Here is an 18,455-nt window from a genome sequence, read left to right as displayed (position 1 = left end):
GGGAGGCTAGATCTTGGCAACACTTTCATAGTGTTGAACACAAGAAGCCAGTCGCCCATTTATGCCTTAGTGATGCTGGCAAGGGCTGGTATTTTGCTCCCTTACCTGCTGGAGCAATGGTTTAGGGAAAGAGGGAGCGTCATAGCACTAATAGGCAGAAGGTGGCCCAGCATCAGAGTTTCACAGAGCCATGGGCAGCACAACGCAGAGACAACCTCCACTGTGAGCTTTAGCCATCGGCTGGGCATCTACCTCACTGTTTTAGACATGGTCATGCACATCATTATCCCTTATGTCGGTTTGTTTATTGGTGAGCATTTACTGAGGGCCCACTATGGACGAGCCAGGCACTGTTTGAGATGTTTGCAGACTGTAGTGTCTTTCATCCTGAAAAAAAAGTCCTGTGAAACAGCCCTTCTCTACATTTTATAGAGGAAACCGAAATTCACAGTGATTCACTGACTTGCCCAACGTCACACAGGTAAGTATCAGAACCAGAATTTTAATTTGAGCCTTTATTTCTAAGTTGGGTTTTCTGTGGTTTCAATGAAACTTTAAAACAAATGCCAGTGCCCACGCCTCAGTGGAGGTGTTTCAAGGGTAAAGGAGCCTTTTAGTCAGATTTCCAAGTTCACTTTTCATCCTACTGTCCATGTGCAAGAACCAAATAGCAGCACCAAGGCTTGGTTTGTTTTTATTGAAATACAGTTGACATATAACGTTAGTTTCAGGTGTACAATGTAATTATTAAATAATTGTATATATTGTGAAATGATCCATCACCACACATAGTTACCAAAACATATTTTTCTTATGATGAAAATTTTTGAGATCTACTCTCTCAGCAACTTTCAAATGTACAATCTGCTATTATTAACTATAGTCACCATGCTGCACATTACATCCCCAGGACTTAACTTATCTTGGTTTGTTTTTTAAGTGGTGATTTGCCTGGTCAGGAGTTCAGGACATTCCTTTCCCTGGTGAACTCAAACCAGGTGGGAGTAGAAGGCTTGTTTGACTGATCCACCCAACCTCAGGCAGAGAAGGGGGAAGAAAGATGGCTGGGTCTGCTCCCTCGTGCAGCTGTGAAGTGGGGGCTGCCGGCACCACACTGAGGTACGTGGTCCATAGGAGTTGGAGCATTTATGATGGGCCCTGATGCAAGGCAGGGAGTCTACCTTAACCCGGCCCAGTAGATGTCAGTCTCCATAGCTTCACCAATCTGGTAAATTATTCCCATGGGGGGGGTGTAAGGGAGAGGTCTGCATCAGGTGTCGCCCCAATACACCCATCCCCTGAGGGGCTAAGGAGGGGATGTGGGGCTGGGAGGAGAAGGCTGTTCCACTATAGAGGCCTCTGGTCGATTAGAACTTGACAGATTCTCCCAGGCTGAGTTGGATACAAACTTCCCTGGATCTGACATCCAGCTAGACACTTCAGCTACGAAACGGGAGGGTAAAGGAAGCAGTCATGTGGCGTTATTTCAACCATCATGCAGTCTTGCAGCTATCCTGAGCAAGGGCTGGGTGTGAACCAGAGGAGGCAGATGCGCTGGTCCTGGGTTTCTACCCATAGCGCCGAGCTGGCCTCTGGGCTTCTGTGGTGTGATTTCCCAAAGGTCCCTGAGGAAATCACGGCTCCCTGCAGTCCTGCAGCCCTCTCAGGAGAAGTGAAGGTGTCCCTCGAGGATATTTCAGCTGGCTTTTGGTGGCCATGGAATCAGAAGAGGATTGGAAGCCTAGGATACAGATGTCCCTCGCTTGCTCCCACCAGATAAACACCGACTCCTGAGCTTACCAGGCACCTGGAGCTAGGAACTTGCCTGGCACACCAGCCAGGTATAGCAGACCACTGGTAAGAATTGCTGACCTGGGAGAGTAGGTCGAGATGTCTGACTGCCCAGTTTCATTGGAGGGGAAGGACAAATTCAGCGGCAGGTTGAGCAGAAGACTCCCTCATAGTCACGGGAAGACATTCAGTGCAGTGGAACAAGTGTGGGCTCTGTGGAGTCGGCCAGACCTGGAGCTGAGTTCTGGCTCTGCCTCTAATAGATTCGATTAGCCTCTCTGCTTGTTTCCTCATCTCTGAAATGGTCACAGGCAGGGGCTGGTGGAAGGGTTCAAGATTATGCCTGTAATGTGCTTATTAATATGAATGTGAGTTGTTGGTTGCACATGAGCCTGTGGCAAAGGGTTTGACTGGAGCTCTAAGGAGGAAGTAGACAAAAGAGAAAGATGTGTTCTTTGGAGGAGAGAAGGGAACAGGCCAGACGGCGGGGGTTTCAGAGATGCGTCACCTAGCTGGTTTCGTGAGGTTGGGCCCAAGCCCAGGGTGGGGTGTGTGATAGAAAGCAACGGCTGCTGCAGCAGGGACAGAAGCAGCCCTGTTTAGCATCCTAAAGCCAAAGAGGCTTTCACGTGCTGCAGACCACAGGGTGTACTCCAGTGCCTGGGAGACCTGCAGGAGGAGCACATGGGTGGCAGCGACTGCCACTGCTGTGGTGGAGTGGGGTACATAAGACAGCGTGGACCACGAGGAAGAAGGGTGGGGCACCGTGTGCTGTTGGCTGGGCCAGCATGGGCTCTGCTGGGGCCTAGAAGGCTGGGGAGGGACCGTGCATTTCATTGCCCCACAGATACTTATTGAGCATGTGTGATGTGCCAAATTCTGTGCCAGCTTAACAGCTGCATTACTGTTTGTGTGGAATGCATGTCCCCAAGTAGAAGTGATTATACCAATTTCACAGGCTTGCTGGGGGGAAGGGGTTTTCATGTTTCCTTTCCCAGATCAGTGAGCCCATCAGGTCCCAGCTGAGGAAGGAGCTGACACAGGGACATCTGAAACTCCTTTATTACCCTGAGTATAACAAGTAGAACACGATCACAGTATTAAAAAACAGAGCAGGAATTAGGTGCAGGCTACCACACAGCATGCACCGGGGACAGGTTCCTTTGAGTCTGCAGCTAGTTACTTGGAAAAAGCCAGTTATGATTGTAAAAATTTTATTCTCTTTAATAACAATTCCACTAAAATTATACAAAGTACATTCAATACTTAAGAGTGGCAAGGGTGGGGAGAGGAGGAGAGGAATCCGGTGTGGCCTGGAAGTATCATCAATCGACTCCAATAAAGGAAGCCCAGCTGGGCTGCAGGAAGTTGGGGGTGTGGAGGTCCAGTTGTAGAAAATTAAAATGTGGATCAGTTTAAAAGAAAAAAAAAAAGGCCACCCACAAGGAAGCAGGGTGAGCGTGCATGTTCCTGGGGAGGGCGGGAGGCCCAGCCGGCATGCTGCTGCTGGGTGAGGGCTGGCACTCAGGCGGGCTCCGAGTTGGTGGGGGGCAGGTTTTTATGCTTGAAATACTGAACAACTTGTTGGGGCAGCTCTGCCAGCACAGCTTTCGCCAAGGTCTCTTTTGCCGCCTGCAGGGTAGGGTGGAGAGAGGAGAGAGAAAGGATCACTGGATGAAGTGGTGAGGGGCACCATGCCCAGGGAGCTGGTACAGAAGGTGTCCCTGCAGGACAAAACCAGAGCAGAGGACCAGAGCTGTCTAAAACTAGCATTCCTCAGCCCAGCCCAGGCCTGAAATCCCACCCTTAGCAGTGCTTTCCTTCACATTAAGTGTAACTCTTACCTGAGCACTCGAGGTGCCTAGGAGTAACGTTTCAGGATGAATCTGTCTATGGGAGGCTTTTGGGGCAAAGAGATGGTGGAGGTGAGCTGCACGGCCTACTCATCTGGCAAACATTTCCTGAGCACCTTCTTGGCTGGTATTAAGGGGTTGTGACTGTCTGATTTCACTGCTCGGCACCCAGTCACAGGCTGGGCACACCAGGAGCTCGTTCAGTGTCCATGCAGTGCCTGGGTGGCCAACACCCAGCATTTGTCCTCAGGAAGCTCACGCTCCAGAGGAAGGAACTGGAACTAGCTCAGGCAAACCCAGAGGGTACTGGGCAGAGATGTGAGCACCAGTGGTTACAAATCAGAGTGGCCAGTTCTTGCTGGGACTGGCTCCCAGGACCTGAGCCACAGCACCCTGAGGCTTACAGCTGAGGCCAGGAGGAAAGGTCACGGACTTGCCCAAGGCTATACAGTGTGCCTCTGGTCAAATGAAAGCTAGGCCCCAGGCTGGCATCTGACAGACTGCTCCCTCTGGGGCTGCCTGCGGGCCCAGCTGCAAGGACAGCAACCAGGAAGCTAATGCCAGCCTCCTTGTAAGCAGACCTGGGTCACCTGCAGATAGGACCAGAGCCACCTCCAGGAGCAAGGGAGGCCACCAGTTCCTCCTAGAGCGGCCCTCAGGGAGAGGAGGCCATCCTAAGATGGGCCCTGTTTTCCACCTGAAGCGAGGTGGTTGGCGAGGTTTGATTTCCTGGAAAGCCCCTCACGCCTCTGGGCCTTACTCTCATCTCTTTCTCCTGGAATGCTTTCCCCCGCATGGATGACGCCGACTTCTGATTCAGGTTTAGAGGGCAGGTCCTCCGGGAACCCCTGTCCTGGAGCCCCAGTCTGGACTGGGCACTACTACCCTGAGTTCTGTCAGCTTGCTGAAGCAAGTGCTCATGCAACTGTCATATGGCCTCACCTGGGGGCAGGGCCTTGCATGGTGCCGGGCGGGTAGTAGGCTCTCAGGAGGTACGTAGTCAACAGAGCTGAGGGTAGAGGAGCCTAGGATTGGGCAGACAATCCCAGCGCCTTCATTCTGGATTATTAACTATGGTTGCTGGGGTCCTGTAACCGCCTCCTCCCCAGCCCTGGCCCACACTCACGTTGCGGAATTCTCGAAAGGGCACGAACTGCACGATATCACGAGCTGCCTCCTCCCCTGTGTGGGAGCGCAGCGTGCGGTTGTCCCCGTCCAGGAACTCCATGGCAGCGAAGTCGGCGTTACCCACGCCCACGATGATGATGGACATGGGCAGCTTGGAGGCCTGCACCACGGCGTGCCGCGTCTCCTCCATGTCGCTGATGACACCGTCCGTGATGATAAGGAGGATGAAGTATTGCTGCGGAGGGGGTCAACAGGCGCTCAGCACAGCCCTCGGCCCCTGGCCACCCTTCCCCTCCGTCCTTTCCCAATCCCCCCAAACCCTCTGACCCCTGGGAGGAAGGTGGCTTGTCTCCCCGAGCTGTTGCTGAACCCCAGCCACCTCCCTAGGCAGCCACCTCTCAGTGCTTGGGCCCTGTAGGCCTCTCCTCTGTCACAGCTGGAAGCACAAACTGCTCTCTTCCTCCTGCCCTGTGTAATGTCAGACTCCCCAGCTTGGGGGTTTGAGAGCCCCAGACTCTGGGCCTGGCTCTGACAGTGGCTACACCGTGGGACTCTGGGCAACTGACTCAACTCGCCGTGCCTCAGTTTCTTCGTCTGCAAAGTGGGAATTCCTGCACCTCTCAAAGAGACCATGCTGGCTTGGTAATCGACAGCTGCATCTGTGGCAGAGTGAGGCCCACAGCTGTTGAGGAATATGCATTCTGGCTTGTGGACTCTGGGAGCAGCCTCCCCTTCTCTGCTCCACCTTCACGTGAACACCTGTGATGCTGCTCGTTCCCCATTAGCACAGCCGGTCTCAGAGACCCCTTGCAGGAGCTAAGCAGATCATCTCGGTCAGTGCTTCTGGGATTGTGGGACTCTGCTGGCAACAAGCAGGCCTGGAGGCACACCCCAGACACAACATCAGTCACAGTGGAAAGGGTATTGGTTTTTTGTTGTTTTTTTTTTTTTAAGAAGATGTTGGGGCTAGGAGTTTATTTACTTATTTATTTTTGCTGTGTTGGGTCTTTGTTTCTGTGCGAGAGCTTTCTCTAGTTGCAGCGAGCAGGGGCCACTCTTCATCGCGGTGCGCAGGCCTCTCACTGTCGCGGCCTCTCTTGTTGCAGAGCAGAGGCTCCAGATGCGCAAGCTCAGTAATTGTGGCTCACGGGCCCAGCTGCTCCGTGGCATGTGGGGTCTTCCCAGACCAGGGCTCGAACCCATGTCCCCTGCATTAGCAGGCAGATTCTCAACCACTACGCCACCAGGGAAGCCCAGGGTATTGGTTTTGCAGTGGTCTTTGAATTCTACAAACTGCACCCAGGAGGAAGTCTCAGTTTGGTGCTCGTGTGTCCCTCTTGCTAACCTTCCTTATTAAAAACAGAGAGAAAAGGCAGGAAGCTCAGAGCTCCAGGGACAGCAGTCTCTAGGTAGACTCTGATACCACTCTGCAGCCTGGTGTATTTATTTTTATTGTTACTCTCTATTGTAAGTGGTAACTTTTCCCTTACAGTGGGTTATAGTTTCTTTATAAAATTGTTTACATGAAAAAAATATGAATAATTAGTGTAGGTGACAGGTGGCCATAGCATAGACTGTGGAGGTGGGGAGTGAGTGAATGACGTTCAGGAAATCTCACTGGATGATCTGTGGGCAGAAGCCCCAGCATTCCTAGCTGCCTAAGACCTCATTTTCAACTTGGCTCTGTGCTTAGCACCCTCTGGCCCCTGTTGGGGAACTCAGTTTTCCCCATACATAAGATGAATAGAAAAGCCCTTGTGGCCCTAATGTTCTCTGTTTGGGGCTTCTGCCTTCTCTTCTGACTCTTCTGATTCTCAGGAGAGGAAACGGGGACCCAGACTAGTCAAGGTCATGGAGCTAAAAAGGGCAGAACCAAGCTAGCCCCCAAGTCATCATTTGGCCACCTTCTCACCCAGCAAAGCCGTTTGCTCCCTGGGAAACATACAGAGACCACAAGTTCAGCCAGCTAGGATGCCTAGCTCTCCTGCCTGTCCCCCAAGCACAACCTGAAAGGAATGAACCGTGTGGAGGTACGAATGCCACCATCCTAACCCCCAATCCTCGACAGCAGTAGTCCAACAACTCCTGAGCAGTACCTTTAAGAGGCCAAAAGCTTGGCTGGGGATGGATACCTGTTGCTATGGAGATGGCAGCCCGAATTCCTGTAGTGGAGGGCTGCTGCTGCCAGTCCCCATTCCTGGGGTTGAGGGGCACCTCATAAGCTCATCCAGACCCTTGTCCCCTCATAGCCCACCATCATTCTAGCCAGCACCCCTTCCCTAAGTGGCCCTCTAACCCTACTTCCATCCCACCAAAAATAGTCCATGGCAGTATTTCTGGGGCACCTAGGCTGGCAGGAGGGAAGAAGGCATTGAGAGGCCTAGCGATGAGGACAGAAAAGAATACTTGGCCTTGGGTGACAGGCCTCACCACTCGGGGTGGGACTGGTTTCCAAGCCCCCTTCAGCTCAGATGGCTGTCTCCCACCCTCCTCCCTACATGGCCCTCTTGGCTCTCCCTTTCCACCAGCCACGTGTCTACATTAGGAGACTTGCAGCACACAGGCTGAGGCCTCCCTCACAGCCTTGGAGCCTTCTTCCCCATGGCCTGGGTTCCTGCAGAACAGTAGGCACCAACTGAAAAGGTGAGTCACGGTGGTGGTGACCACACATGCTCCGTGTCATCCTCACGCTGGGATTCTCCTTTTGGAGGTTGGGGAGACAGGCTCAGGCTGAGAGAGGTTCAGTGACTTGCTCAAGGACTCACAGCCAGGAATGGCACAGCTGAGATTCAAGCCCAAGCCTTAACTCCAAAGTTAGGGCTCTTTCCACAATGGCAGCAGTGGCCAGTAGCTGTCTCTCCAATAGTGGGGCCTGGCAGGGAGAAGCGAAGTGCCACTGACAAGTCCTAGGCTTCATGCCCATCCCAGGCAAAAATGAGGTTGTCCAGTAGCCTCTAAGGTCTACTGCAACCCTAGGGGTCCACGATCCCATCCCCAAGACAGAGGGGAGGTGGCAGCGGGTGAGGGGGGGGCTGTGGAAGGGGAGAAAGAAGGGTGGAATCAGGCAGGAGGAGGTGGGAAGAGCCTCTGCTGTCCCCATGCATAGTCCTGGTCTACCCTACCCCAAGCTTTCCCACCTCCATGCCTTTCCTGGTTTACTTCCTTCTGCCTGGCGTACCCTCCCCAGCCACAGCTCCAAGACCTCTCTGAGTGTCTACTCCTCCATCCCGAGTGGATGTGAGGGCTCCCCCAAGCCCTGAGCTCTGCTTTCGCTGCCAGCGATTACCCCTTGGGGCAGGCTTCTCTGGATACTCCTCTCCCCCCACGCCCTTAGAGCTCCTCAGGGCAGCCCCTCCTCTCACACCTCTGCATTTCATGGGCCTGGCACCCTGTGCGGGCTCCATAAACACAGCCAACTGCTGACAGGTCGAACCCAAACCCCAACTTTCCAACACATTTCAAGGACAGAGTATCTCTAGCATTTACCCAAGAGGTTCTTCAGGCTTCTAGGGCTGTAAATAGCCACTTCCCCAATGCATTTAACATGTGATTTGATTTATAAGAAACTGACTTGACCACAACAGTTCCAGGCAGAGTCCGGGGAAGCTACACTCATCCCTAGCTTATTTCTGAGAAGTTGGCTGCTGAGGGCCTTGGGGAGTGGAGGGAAATTTCCAGGGTGCTGGCTGCTTCCCAGTTCCCCCTCCACTATGGCACCAGTTGCCTAGGTAGCCAACCATCAATGGGCCATGGATGGGAAGGCCCAAGTCACATGGGTCAGAGCAGAGGGAAGGATGAGGCCCCACAGTAGGAGTCCCCTGGTACCACCCAAACCTCTTAATACCTTTCAGTGACTCCCCACTGCCCTTAAGAGAAAATCCAGATTCCTTACTGGCTTCAAAGGCATTTGTGGGAGCTGGCCTACCTTCTCAACCTCATCCACCCCCACCCACCCCTCTTACATCACACTCCTTAGTTATGCCACACACCATGCCTCCAAGCCTTTGCCTATGCCGTTCCCTCTGCCCGGGACACTCCACACATGCACACGCACACACATACACACCCTTTATGAGACTAACTCTTAAGCATCCTCCAAGTCTCAGCTTGGACATCACTTTTCCAGGAAGCCTGCCCTGAGCCCTCTGTCTGGGTTAGATGCCACCTTCATAATCCTATAATTCCGTCATCACAGTTTTAATTGGCTGGCATCACAGCTGCTGTTCCTGGCCTGGCTCCCCACAAGACCACAGGCCCTGGAAGGGCAGAGGCTATGGCTTGCACATCATGGACTCCCCAGTGCCGCAGAGAAACATACGCGGTAGAGATGAGCTGCGTGAATGAATGGGAGAACACAGGCCTGCCTAGAGAGATGCTTCCACCATCTGCTCTTGATTTCCTGTGCGTGGGTGTGCATGCATGTTCGTGTGTGGGGGACAGGGAGGATGAAGCCACACAAGCAGCTGTATGAAAGCATCAGGTAATGCACAAATTATTTCCTTTTGCCTTAGGCCTACATGGGCTCAGCAGCACCAAATGCCGGCCCAAGAGGTGTCCTAAGAAGATTCATCCGCTCACGTTTATTAGGTGCTACTGTGTGCCAGGCGCTGTGCTGAGCTATTTGGATGCCGAGCTGGTTGAATCCTTGCAATGCCTTTATTAGGCAGGTACTGTTCCATCATCCTCATTGTACAGGTGAGAAAACTGAAGTTCAGAGAGCTTAATAAGCAACCTGCTCTGGGTCACACAGTCAGGAAGTGCGGGAGCTGGGGTCTGAACCAGGTCGATGGGCCTCCAAACCTTGAGGCATCCCCACCTTCAGTGCACGGTGAGATGGACGGAGTAAAGGCAGGAGGTAGAGAATTATCTGTATCTTCTTGGACATCAGAGTAGGAGAGGCCAGTAGAGACCCCTGGCTCGCCTCCTGCAGCCCAGAGATGCTGGCCCAAAGTCACAGAGCTGGGGTGGGTAACAGCGCTTCCCCAGTGTGAGGGAGCCAGGGAAGGGCTGCCTCCTCAGGTTGGGAGGACCTGGTCACGACGAAAGCAGCTGGGGTACTGTGAGGATTAGGACTTGTTCACAGAAAGGGCCCAGTTCTTCCCTCTGGAGGGCCCTCAGCAGCTGGTCCCCAGGGCCCAAGCCCCTCCCCTAGGATCCAGCAGACACAGGCTCCTTCTCCCCAGGACCTCATCTCCTGCCCAGTCCTGCCCCTGCCTGGCAGGTGAAAGAGCCTCAGAGGAACACTGGCCTTCATTCCTGCTCCGCCCCATTTTTTTCCCTTAAACAAGAACGCAGGCCTTTCTTCCATCCCTCTGAAAGCTGGTTCAGGCAGATAAAAATCTGGGCGGGACAATGGCCTGGCTGGCTTAGGCATCCAAACGGTGTGCAAGCTGAGGGGCTGCCCCTCACTCTGCTCCCTCCATCCAGCTCTAAACCAGCACCCCAGGAATTTAAAAACGCCACTCCCAGGTCCTCCCCACTTGTCCCAGTTCATAAAGGAAATAGGATCAGGGCAGGAAGGGACTTGTCTCAGGCCCTCAGCTGCCATCACCAAGACCAGGACTAGACCAAGTCACGCTCCCTGAAGCAGAAACGACCAGGACCATCTTCAATCTGACATCGTGCACTGACCTCCATCCCTGGCATCTGCCATCCCCTCTGCCTGGGGGGCTCTTCCCAGAATGCTCTGCCACCTGTCCTTCCTCATCCTCAGGTCTCTTTGGGTGCCAGCTGTTTATCACATTGAATCCTAACACCACCTCCTTAAGGTAGGTCCTGTTAGTATTCCTATGGTACAAACAAGGCTCAGAGAGGGTAAGTTTACCCAGGTCACCCAGTGAGGGATGGGCAGGGGCTGGATTCAAACCCTGGCAGGCTGACCCCAGGACCCCCTTTCCCACAGACCCACTGCTGCCTCCCAGACAGACCACACATACTGCTGTCCTGCCCTCCCCAGGCTGGCCCTGGTGTCCTCCTCTCTTTCTTATAACCTCCCCTTCTTTTATCTTTGTCTCCATCTTCGGGAAGGCAACCTCTACCTCAGTGACTGAGCAGGTGCCTCCCTCCTCTGGGCAGTCCCAATGGGACCAGGTTCCTTTCCTTCTGAGAGAGGCCCTGGCTGAGTCACCTCCTCCCAGCTCCTCGCACAGTGCACAGCACACAAAAGGGGCCAACTTAAATCCATCCGTTCCCAGAACACGAGCGTCTGCCACAGCATAGGCCACACAGTAGATGACGGACAACACTGTGGGGCTGAGAGGCCAACCAGGGAGACACCCAGTAGACAGAAACGTAGAGTATGTGAGGGAGATGTTGCCACCGTCATCAGAGTCCAGACGGGAATAAACAGAGAAGGCAGGAGATAGGTTTCAGGTGGGTGGGCAAGGAAGGCTGCAGGGAGGTGGCGTTTGAGGGACACTGAGGGATGGGACAGAGCAAGCCAGGGAGAGAGAGAGGAGAAGAACATCCAAGCAGAAGAGACGGCACAACAAAGGATCTGCTGGGAGACAAGCTTGGTGTCTTTGAGGAATAGGAACAAGGTCAGTGGTGGAATGGTCACAAGTAAAGGAAGGGGTGTGGGGTTGCGGGAAGGAGAGGCCAGGATGGGGTAGGATCTGATGTGCACAGTTAAAGGACCCTCCAGCAGGAGCATGGATAGGAGGGGCAAGAGGGGTGAGGGGACGGCTGTGGTGTCCACTGAGAGATGACAGTGGCCGTGGTAATGGGGAAGCGAGTGAGTTGAGGATAGTATTTTGGAGGCAGAGTGAAAAGGACAGTCAGGAAAGGACTTCAGCACTTGTGCGGCAACCCTTTCCTTCCAGGGGAGGAGGAAGCCCGCACAGGGGCAGAGGCTGTGGCAGTGGCTCGGGGGCCTGGTCAGGTGGGAGTTGGACCCATGTCCCAGCCCGGGCTCCACCACCCTAGGGCCGGGTGCTGGATTCCCAGACTTGGCTCAGCTCCTCACGGCAGTAGACCTGGGGCAGGGGCTGGTGGATGGCAGGCAAGGTGGGCAAGATGACCCTTGGTGACTCCAGCACTGGCACTGGGCCTGGAGCTGGGTGCAGGGAGAGGACCTGGGATGCAGCTGCCCAGGATGGCCGTTTGCCATATATTCCAGATGCCACACAGCAGCCCTGGCAGCCTCAGGCTTGAGCCTCGTCACTGAGCGCCGGACCCGGGCCGGACGGTTCCAAACCCTTCAGCGTGAGGTGGCAGCTGCTCTAATGGGAACTAGGTGGCCCAGAGGGTCAGCCTGAGGGCTGCAGGGACTACAGTCTCCGGGTTTCCCTCTGCCTAGAGGCACTTCCCATTAATCACAGCCCTTATTTCCTACTAAGCACCGAACGAATGGAATTGCTGTCTGTCCTGGAGTCTGTGCTCCAGGAATCCAGAACCAGTCAAGTTGAGCTGCTTCCAACCCCCTTCCCATCCCTGCTGGTAAACTAAGGTGGAGAGGCCGGGGCTCACCTAGGATTTTAGAACAAGGGGAGGCAGAACATCCAGCTCGCCAGCCAGCCCCACGGGTGGGTAGGGTAGGAAGGACAGACCTCCATCTGGCAGGGAAGGCCCAGCCTGTGCCAGCCCTATCCTGCACGTCCACGCCAGTGATCACCTACTCACCATGGCTGTCTGCTGCTGCGTGGCTTGGGCTGCAAACCGGGCCACGTGGTTGACGATAGGAGAGAAATTGGTGGGACCGTAGAAGCGGATGTGGGGCAGGCAAGCCGAATATGCCTGGGCGATGCCGTCCACGCCTGCCTCGGGGAGAAGACTCTGGATCAGCCAGGTCCTCCCTGACCCTGCACCCACTCTCATCCCAATTGCTGCCCACCCCAAATGCCCCCTGCCGTGGCCAGTCTGGGCCCTGTGGTACTGGAAGCTCCAGAGGGCAGGGCCAGAGTGGTGTAAAAGTAAAGAGCCCTGAACGTGGAGTCTGACCTTAGTTCCAATTCCTGCCTTTACCACTTCTTAGCTGTGGGATCTGGGGGAAGTTATTTAAGCCTGTTTCCTTGTCTGTCAAGGAGACTAGTAATCTACACCCTCGGGAAGCTGGCAGGAGGGTGTCCAGCAGGCTCCTCCCAGAGAAGGGGCGGGCAGAACCTGCGGTGACACTTTGGGGTCACAGGGAGCCACCTGGAGGTCCATTCTGGACACGCTATGGCTTCTCAGGGTTGCTGGGGGAACTGAGATGCTTGCACAGCTCTGCAGACAGTAGGTGCTCTGTAAATAGCCACCATTACAAGGCTAAGAATACCCCCTGCTCTGCTGTCCTGTCCAGAAGGCCTCTGGCCAGAGATGAGGTTGACCAATCTGAACTTGGATAAAACATCTCGGCAGACCTACTTCAAACCAGACAGGCCCCAGCAGGAGGACAGGGCCACGCTTTCAGCCAACAGAGGCCCATGGCTTCTGAGTTACAGCATCATCCCCATCGTGGTGACTTGATGCATTTCCTTTCCAAGTACAAACCTGACCCAGCCTCAGGGATTCCCAGGGAAGGTAGATGCTACACCCAAGGCAAGTCCTAGGCTGAAAGCTCTCATGGTGTCAGGAACCACCCTCTTCCATACCCACCTGGGAGCCCCTTCTCTTTCACTGTTTCTTAACTGACTCTGGGAGGCTCAGAAGTCCTCTTAGGCCTGGGGCAGGGAGAGCACAGACACCACTTACGCTGCCTGCCCCTCCCTCTTGCCCAGCACCCCCGCCCAGGCCATGCTCAATCCTTAGGTGCCAAGGCCCCCTGTGGAAGGTGGGGAAACAGGGTGGGGCAGGACAAGAATGGGCCCTCCCAGTGAGGGCAGAAGGGAGGTGAGAGGCAGGTGTGTAATTTGCTGCTCCCACCTCCTCCTGGTCTACACAGGGCTTTCTGTCAGCGCTTCCCTTAATTCTCACCTGACCACCCAGTGAGGTGAGCTACCCTGGTATCACACCTCCTTGAGGCAGGTGAGGAGGCAGAGGCCCAGTGGGGTGCAGTGATCTCTCCGAGGTCACACAGCCAGAAAAGGGCAGCAGCTGGCCTTGAATCCAGGGCCACCTGACTCCAAATTCCAGCTTCTCCCCATCTGCCACACTGAGCAAGTGCAAGGGGAGGGGAGAGAAAAGAACAGAAACCAGTACTCCTCCCCCGCATCTGCCCAGGGAGATGGCCAGGCCTGGCGTAAACCCAGGGCAGATGCAGGTGGGCTTGACACTCACCTGAGCAGAAGGGGTTGGTGGGGTTAAAGTTGATGGCAAACTCATGGGAGACCTGAAATGCAGAGAAAATGATGAGCTGAAAGCCTCCTGGCCCAAACCTGGGCCCAGGCCCACCTGCTGCCAGGCAAGGCTCCCTCTGAGGGAACCTGGCTCTTTGTCACCCTGACCCCTGGTCAAGGCTACTGATACCCCTGCATCTGCTTTTACCTCCACTGCCGGGTCTGACCCGCAGAGAGGCCTAACCACCCTCACTTAGTAACAGAAGAAACAGAACCTTCCACACCACCCCAATCTCTTCTGGGGGGTCAGGGCTGTCTATGCCTCCTCGCCCCACTATAAGAGTCCCTAGGGACTTCCCTTGGGGTGCGGTGGTTGAGAATCCGCCTGCCAATGCAGGGGACTCAGGTTCAAGCCCTGGTCCGGGAAGATCCCACATTCCGCAGAGCAACTAAGCCCCTGAGCCTGCGCTCTAGAGCCCGAAAGCCACAACTACTGAGCCCACGTGCCACAGCTACTGAAGCCCGCGCGCCTAGAGCGCAACAAGAGAAGCCACTGCAATGAGAAGCATGCGCACTGCAACAAAGAGTAGTCCCCGTTCACCGCAACTAGAGAAAGCCCACAGGCAGCAACGAAGACCCAAAGCAGCCGGGGGGGAAAAGAAAGAGTCCTTGAGTAGGGTGGAGATGCATCTGAGGGTGGCAGGTTCAAGGAGCAGTTGGAGTGCTCCCTCGTCACCTGCTTTCACTGTGGTGGGGCTATAACTAGAGTTCCACTTCTTCGGGCCTTGAGTGCTTTCCCCCATCCTACTAATAAGCACGAGTGCTTGGAAGGGAGCCCACCTTATGCCAGCGAGCCAAACTGGGGCTTAGCTGACAACCCACTTAGAGCTGGACTGGGGGATCAGGAAGCATAATGGGGCCAGAAGGGCAGGGAATAGAGAGCCCTGTCCCAGTTCCTGCAGACCCAGCCCCTAGCCCGGGGGCATCATCAGAGGCTGACCCTGCACACTCCTGGATGCCGCTGGCCTACAGAGGGACTGATAACTAGACCCCATTCAGGACTGTGGGTCAGACTTCAGTGGCTGCAGAACCCAGGGCCTCAGGAGAGGCCAGAGCTCAGATGGTAGGACCACCCTCCCTCCCTCCCCTGCTGCCTCCGTCAAAACCCCCACTCGGCCCCTTCCCTGTGAACCGTGTGCCACAGTCTACGTTCAGGGCTTTGCTAGCATCCCCTCACTCCTTCCTTGCAACAGTCCAACGGACGAAGGCCTGGTATTACTCCCTTTTTCTGATGTAAAACCGAGACAGAATGGACCAGAATGTTCCCCCATTTACTGAAGGGGAGAGTTGGGACTAGAACTGAAATCAGGCTGCCTCCTGAGCTCACAATCCATAAACCCACTAACCCGAGAAGGTGGTCCTCTCCCGAGGAGTTTAAATGGGAGGGTCAAGAGATGTCCAGGGGGGAGGGACCCCCCCCCCTCGGAGGCTGGAGGAGCGCTCCAGTCCAGGCGCAAATCCCAGGCAGACGCTTTACCTCCGAGACACTGCAGAGGGGTGCTGGGAGGCCCTACCAAGCCCGACATCCACATTTTACAAGTAAACTGACTGAGGCCCAGAGAGGGGAAGTCAGGTGCTGAGGCCACACAGAAGAACAGACCTGAGGCCCAGGTCCCTCAAGCCTGGTAAAGGGGTTGGGCTGCTGACCTCGGGGAGCCCTCCTGGGCCAAGACGGGAAGGACTCAGCAGAGGAATTCACCCCATCACTGCCCTGTGGAGAAGACCCCTACCTGTTCAGGGGAATGGGCTTTTCTGTTCTTTGCTCCCTCAGCCCTAAGTGCTTGACGTGGAGCCATTCCCCTGATGCCCCTCTTGGGCCCTGTTCCTGCCCAGGGGCCCTCTTCACCCTGTCCCCAGCCTGGGCTCCAGGTGTGGGGGCTGGAGGTCCTTGTTGCCATGGAAACTTCACGAGCCTCTATAGTGACTAAGAGGGGGGCTTGTACAGAGGGGGCTGAGAGGAAAATGGTTGCCAGGGAAACAGGCCTCCCTTGGGCCAACAACTTCCTGCAAAATCAGATTTTAGGAGATTTTACAGACCAAGGGGGAAAAGCCCCCTCCTGATAGGGATGGATTAATATTCTGTTTTCTCAGCCACCCAAATTCTTCCTTCTCCATTTTTTTTCCTCTATTAAGGGGAGAGTGGGGCCTGGTGGTCAAGTGGGTGGGGCTGTGGGAGGTTACCATCTACCCAGGATGCCTGCCAAGTCACCTACTCCACCCAGCAGCTCCACTTCACAGGTGGAAAAACTGAGGTTCAGAGGGGGCCAAGGAATGCCCAGGTCACACGAGTGAGCCACAGCAGAGCTGGGACCAGATCTGGGGGACAGGAGTTCACGTTGTCTGTAGCAGCCCAGCCCTCTCCCACACTTGCTGCCCTAGTTTGCCCGAGAAATGCCAGCAAACACGACAAGCTTCCTGGAGGCCACCCCAAGCTGATTAGGGGCCCCTGGGGACTGGCCAGCCACAGGTCTTTGCCCTGGGACTCCCTGCTGCCTTCTGACGATCAATGGTCCCGTTCACCCCCCCCGGCCAGGGCCAGCCCATGGTCTTGAGTTACTTAAGAGGCTGTTCCCTCTGGTCCTGGCAGGGCAGTAGATGGTGGCATGGAGGGAGTCGAAGGGATCTCAGAGTGACCATCCTCTCTGAGCCTCAGTTTTCCCATCTATAAAGTGGGGAGAGTCATAAACTGTGCTCCTCTCCACCCCAGACCTTGTGCAGGCCTGTCCTTCAGCCTGATCCCTCTCTTCATCTGACTAACTCTGGCTCATTTTGAAAGGCCAATGTTTCCTGAGTCCCTCAGCCACTACCCAGGTCAGGGGTCCTCTTGGGGCTCACCTGGACCAGGCCCAGGGAGGGACTGAGGTCCTGAGGGCAGGCAGCTGAGTGGCACGCTCCTTCTAGCTCCTTTCAACTTCCCACACTCAGAGAACCAACACCTCTGTCTGCTCAGGCCCCTGGGCCCCAAATTTACTGTCAACAATCACGTACTGCATGCCTAGAGCCAGACACAGCAAGAAGGAGACCAAGTGCCCTCCCTGAGACAATGAGCAAATCAACACATACAAAGTGACCGCAAAGTTCCGGGGCAGGGAGGAGGGGCCCCAGGTGCGCACGCTCAAGGTAGTCCTTCTAGAGGAAATGATCTCTCGGCTAAGCAGCAGCAATGGGAAGTCAGTGAAAGGGGGCAAAAGGCCAGGGCAAGACCACATGCAAAGACCCTGAGGTAGGAACGAACAGAAGAAGGTTCATGTGGCACGGCAAGGTGAGTTAGAATGAGAGGGAAGGTGAGGGGCCAGGTCTGGCCAGCTCCAGCAGCAGGGGGAGGTGGGATAGAGCATCTGCCCCTTCCAAGCCTCGTTCCAGCATCCCTCCTGGCACCACCGGGCACTCCAGCCTGGCCAAGCCCCAGCCTCCCCAGAATTGCCCTGTGACATTTCCAAGGAGGCTTTTGCGCAAGAAAACATCTCATTCAGCCAGAGTTCTTTGGAAGCTGGCTGGTGTCCTAGCAACGAGAGCGCTGGGCCTGGCTGCACCAGCCCGCCCTGCCCCCAGTGGCATCACTGTGTCTGCCCAGAGGCCCAGCTGTGGTCCCACAGGGTCCTGCCCCCTACCATACAATGGCCAGCAGGCCACAGAGCCACTCCCTGAAATTCTAGGTGAAAACTGCCCTCTCCGGAGAGGATGTGAGGGGAACGCTCACTCTGGAAACAGCATGTGGTACAGCAGGGCAGACAAGAGGGGCCGCTGGCTGAGACATACATGTAGATTTAGGAGTCCTCTATGCCCACAGCCCCAGGCTTCTCATCAGAAGGGTAGCACATTCTGAGAACAGACGTGGGAGTCCACCTGCCCAGATGGAATTCAGGCTCCCTGTTTTGAACGTAACCTTGGACAAGTCATTGAGCCTCTGTTTTTTCACCTGTAATGGACATTGCCCCTTCTCTCCATCCCTCCATCTCGCCCACCATCACCCCAGCCAGCCCCCACTCAGCAGCCAGAGTGAGCCTTCAAGAATACCAATAACACCCCATGTAGACCCACCCATTGCTTGCTGCATGGCTGGCTCCCCACCTCTCCAGTCACATCTCTCCCCATCCCACCCATCTTTCATGGAGAGTTCATCACGCCCACCTTCTTTCAGTTCTTCCAACCACCCTGCTCCCTCTGCCTCCCAGACTTTGCACAGGCTATTCTCTCTGCCCTGAACTCTACCTGCCACGTCACCACCTCAAGTCACTCTGCAAACTCCTACTCTCCTTTCCCCTCTTGGCTTAGACCTGACCTCCTCCAGGAAGCCTTCCTGATGCCCCCAGGCCAGGTTGGGGCCCTCCTCTAGGGACTGCTGCCCCGTTCAGCACTGATGCCACTGCCTATCTTTAGGGCTGCCAGACAGAATACAGGATGCCCAGTTAAATTTGAATTTCAGATA

At 55.1% G+C, this 18,455-nt stretch overlaps 1 protein-coding gene across 11 annotated transcripts in view; it reads right to left on the bottom strand.

Annotated features, from left to right (window-relative positions):
• Positions 1–2,835: 2,835 nt before the first annotated feature.
• Positions 2,836–18,455, bottom strand: part of CPNE2 (copine 2) — a 52,269-nt gene continuing 36,649 nt past the window's right edge. For 4 of the 11 annotated variants that reach the window (XM_089903116.1, XM_089903117.1, XM_089903115.1 and 1 more), the window contains 4 exons: positions 13,968–14,019; positions 12,393–12,526; positions 4,771–5,007; positions 2,836–3,423 (listed from right to left, as the gene is read on the bottom strand). In XM_089903116.1, the coding sequence (XP_089759242.1) occupies positions 3,316–3,423; positions 4,771–5,007; positions 12,393–12,526; positions 13,968–14,019 (531 nt within the window). In that variant the 3' untranslated portion in view covers positions 2,836–3,315. The other 7 variants (XR_016390987.1, XR_016390986.1, XM_089903121.1 and 4 more) reach the window with 7 other exon arrangements.

Source organism: Delphinapterus leucas, chromosome 20 (genome assembly GCF_059928025.1).
Source record: "Delphinapterus leucas isolate spDelLeu-1000000601 "Yukka" chromosome 20, BTC_Dleu_Yukka2, whole genome shotgun sequence".
Classification (NCBI taxonomy): Eukaryota; Metazoa; Chordata; class Mammalia; order Artiodactyla; family Monodontidae; genus Delphinapterus; species Delphinapterus leucas.
This window is presented reverse-complemented; position numbering and strand designations above follow the sequence as displayed.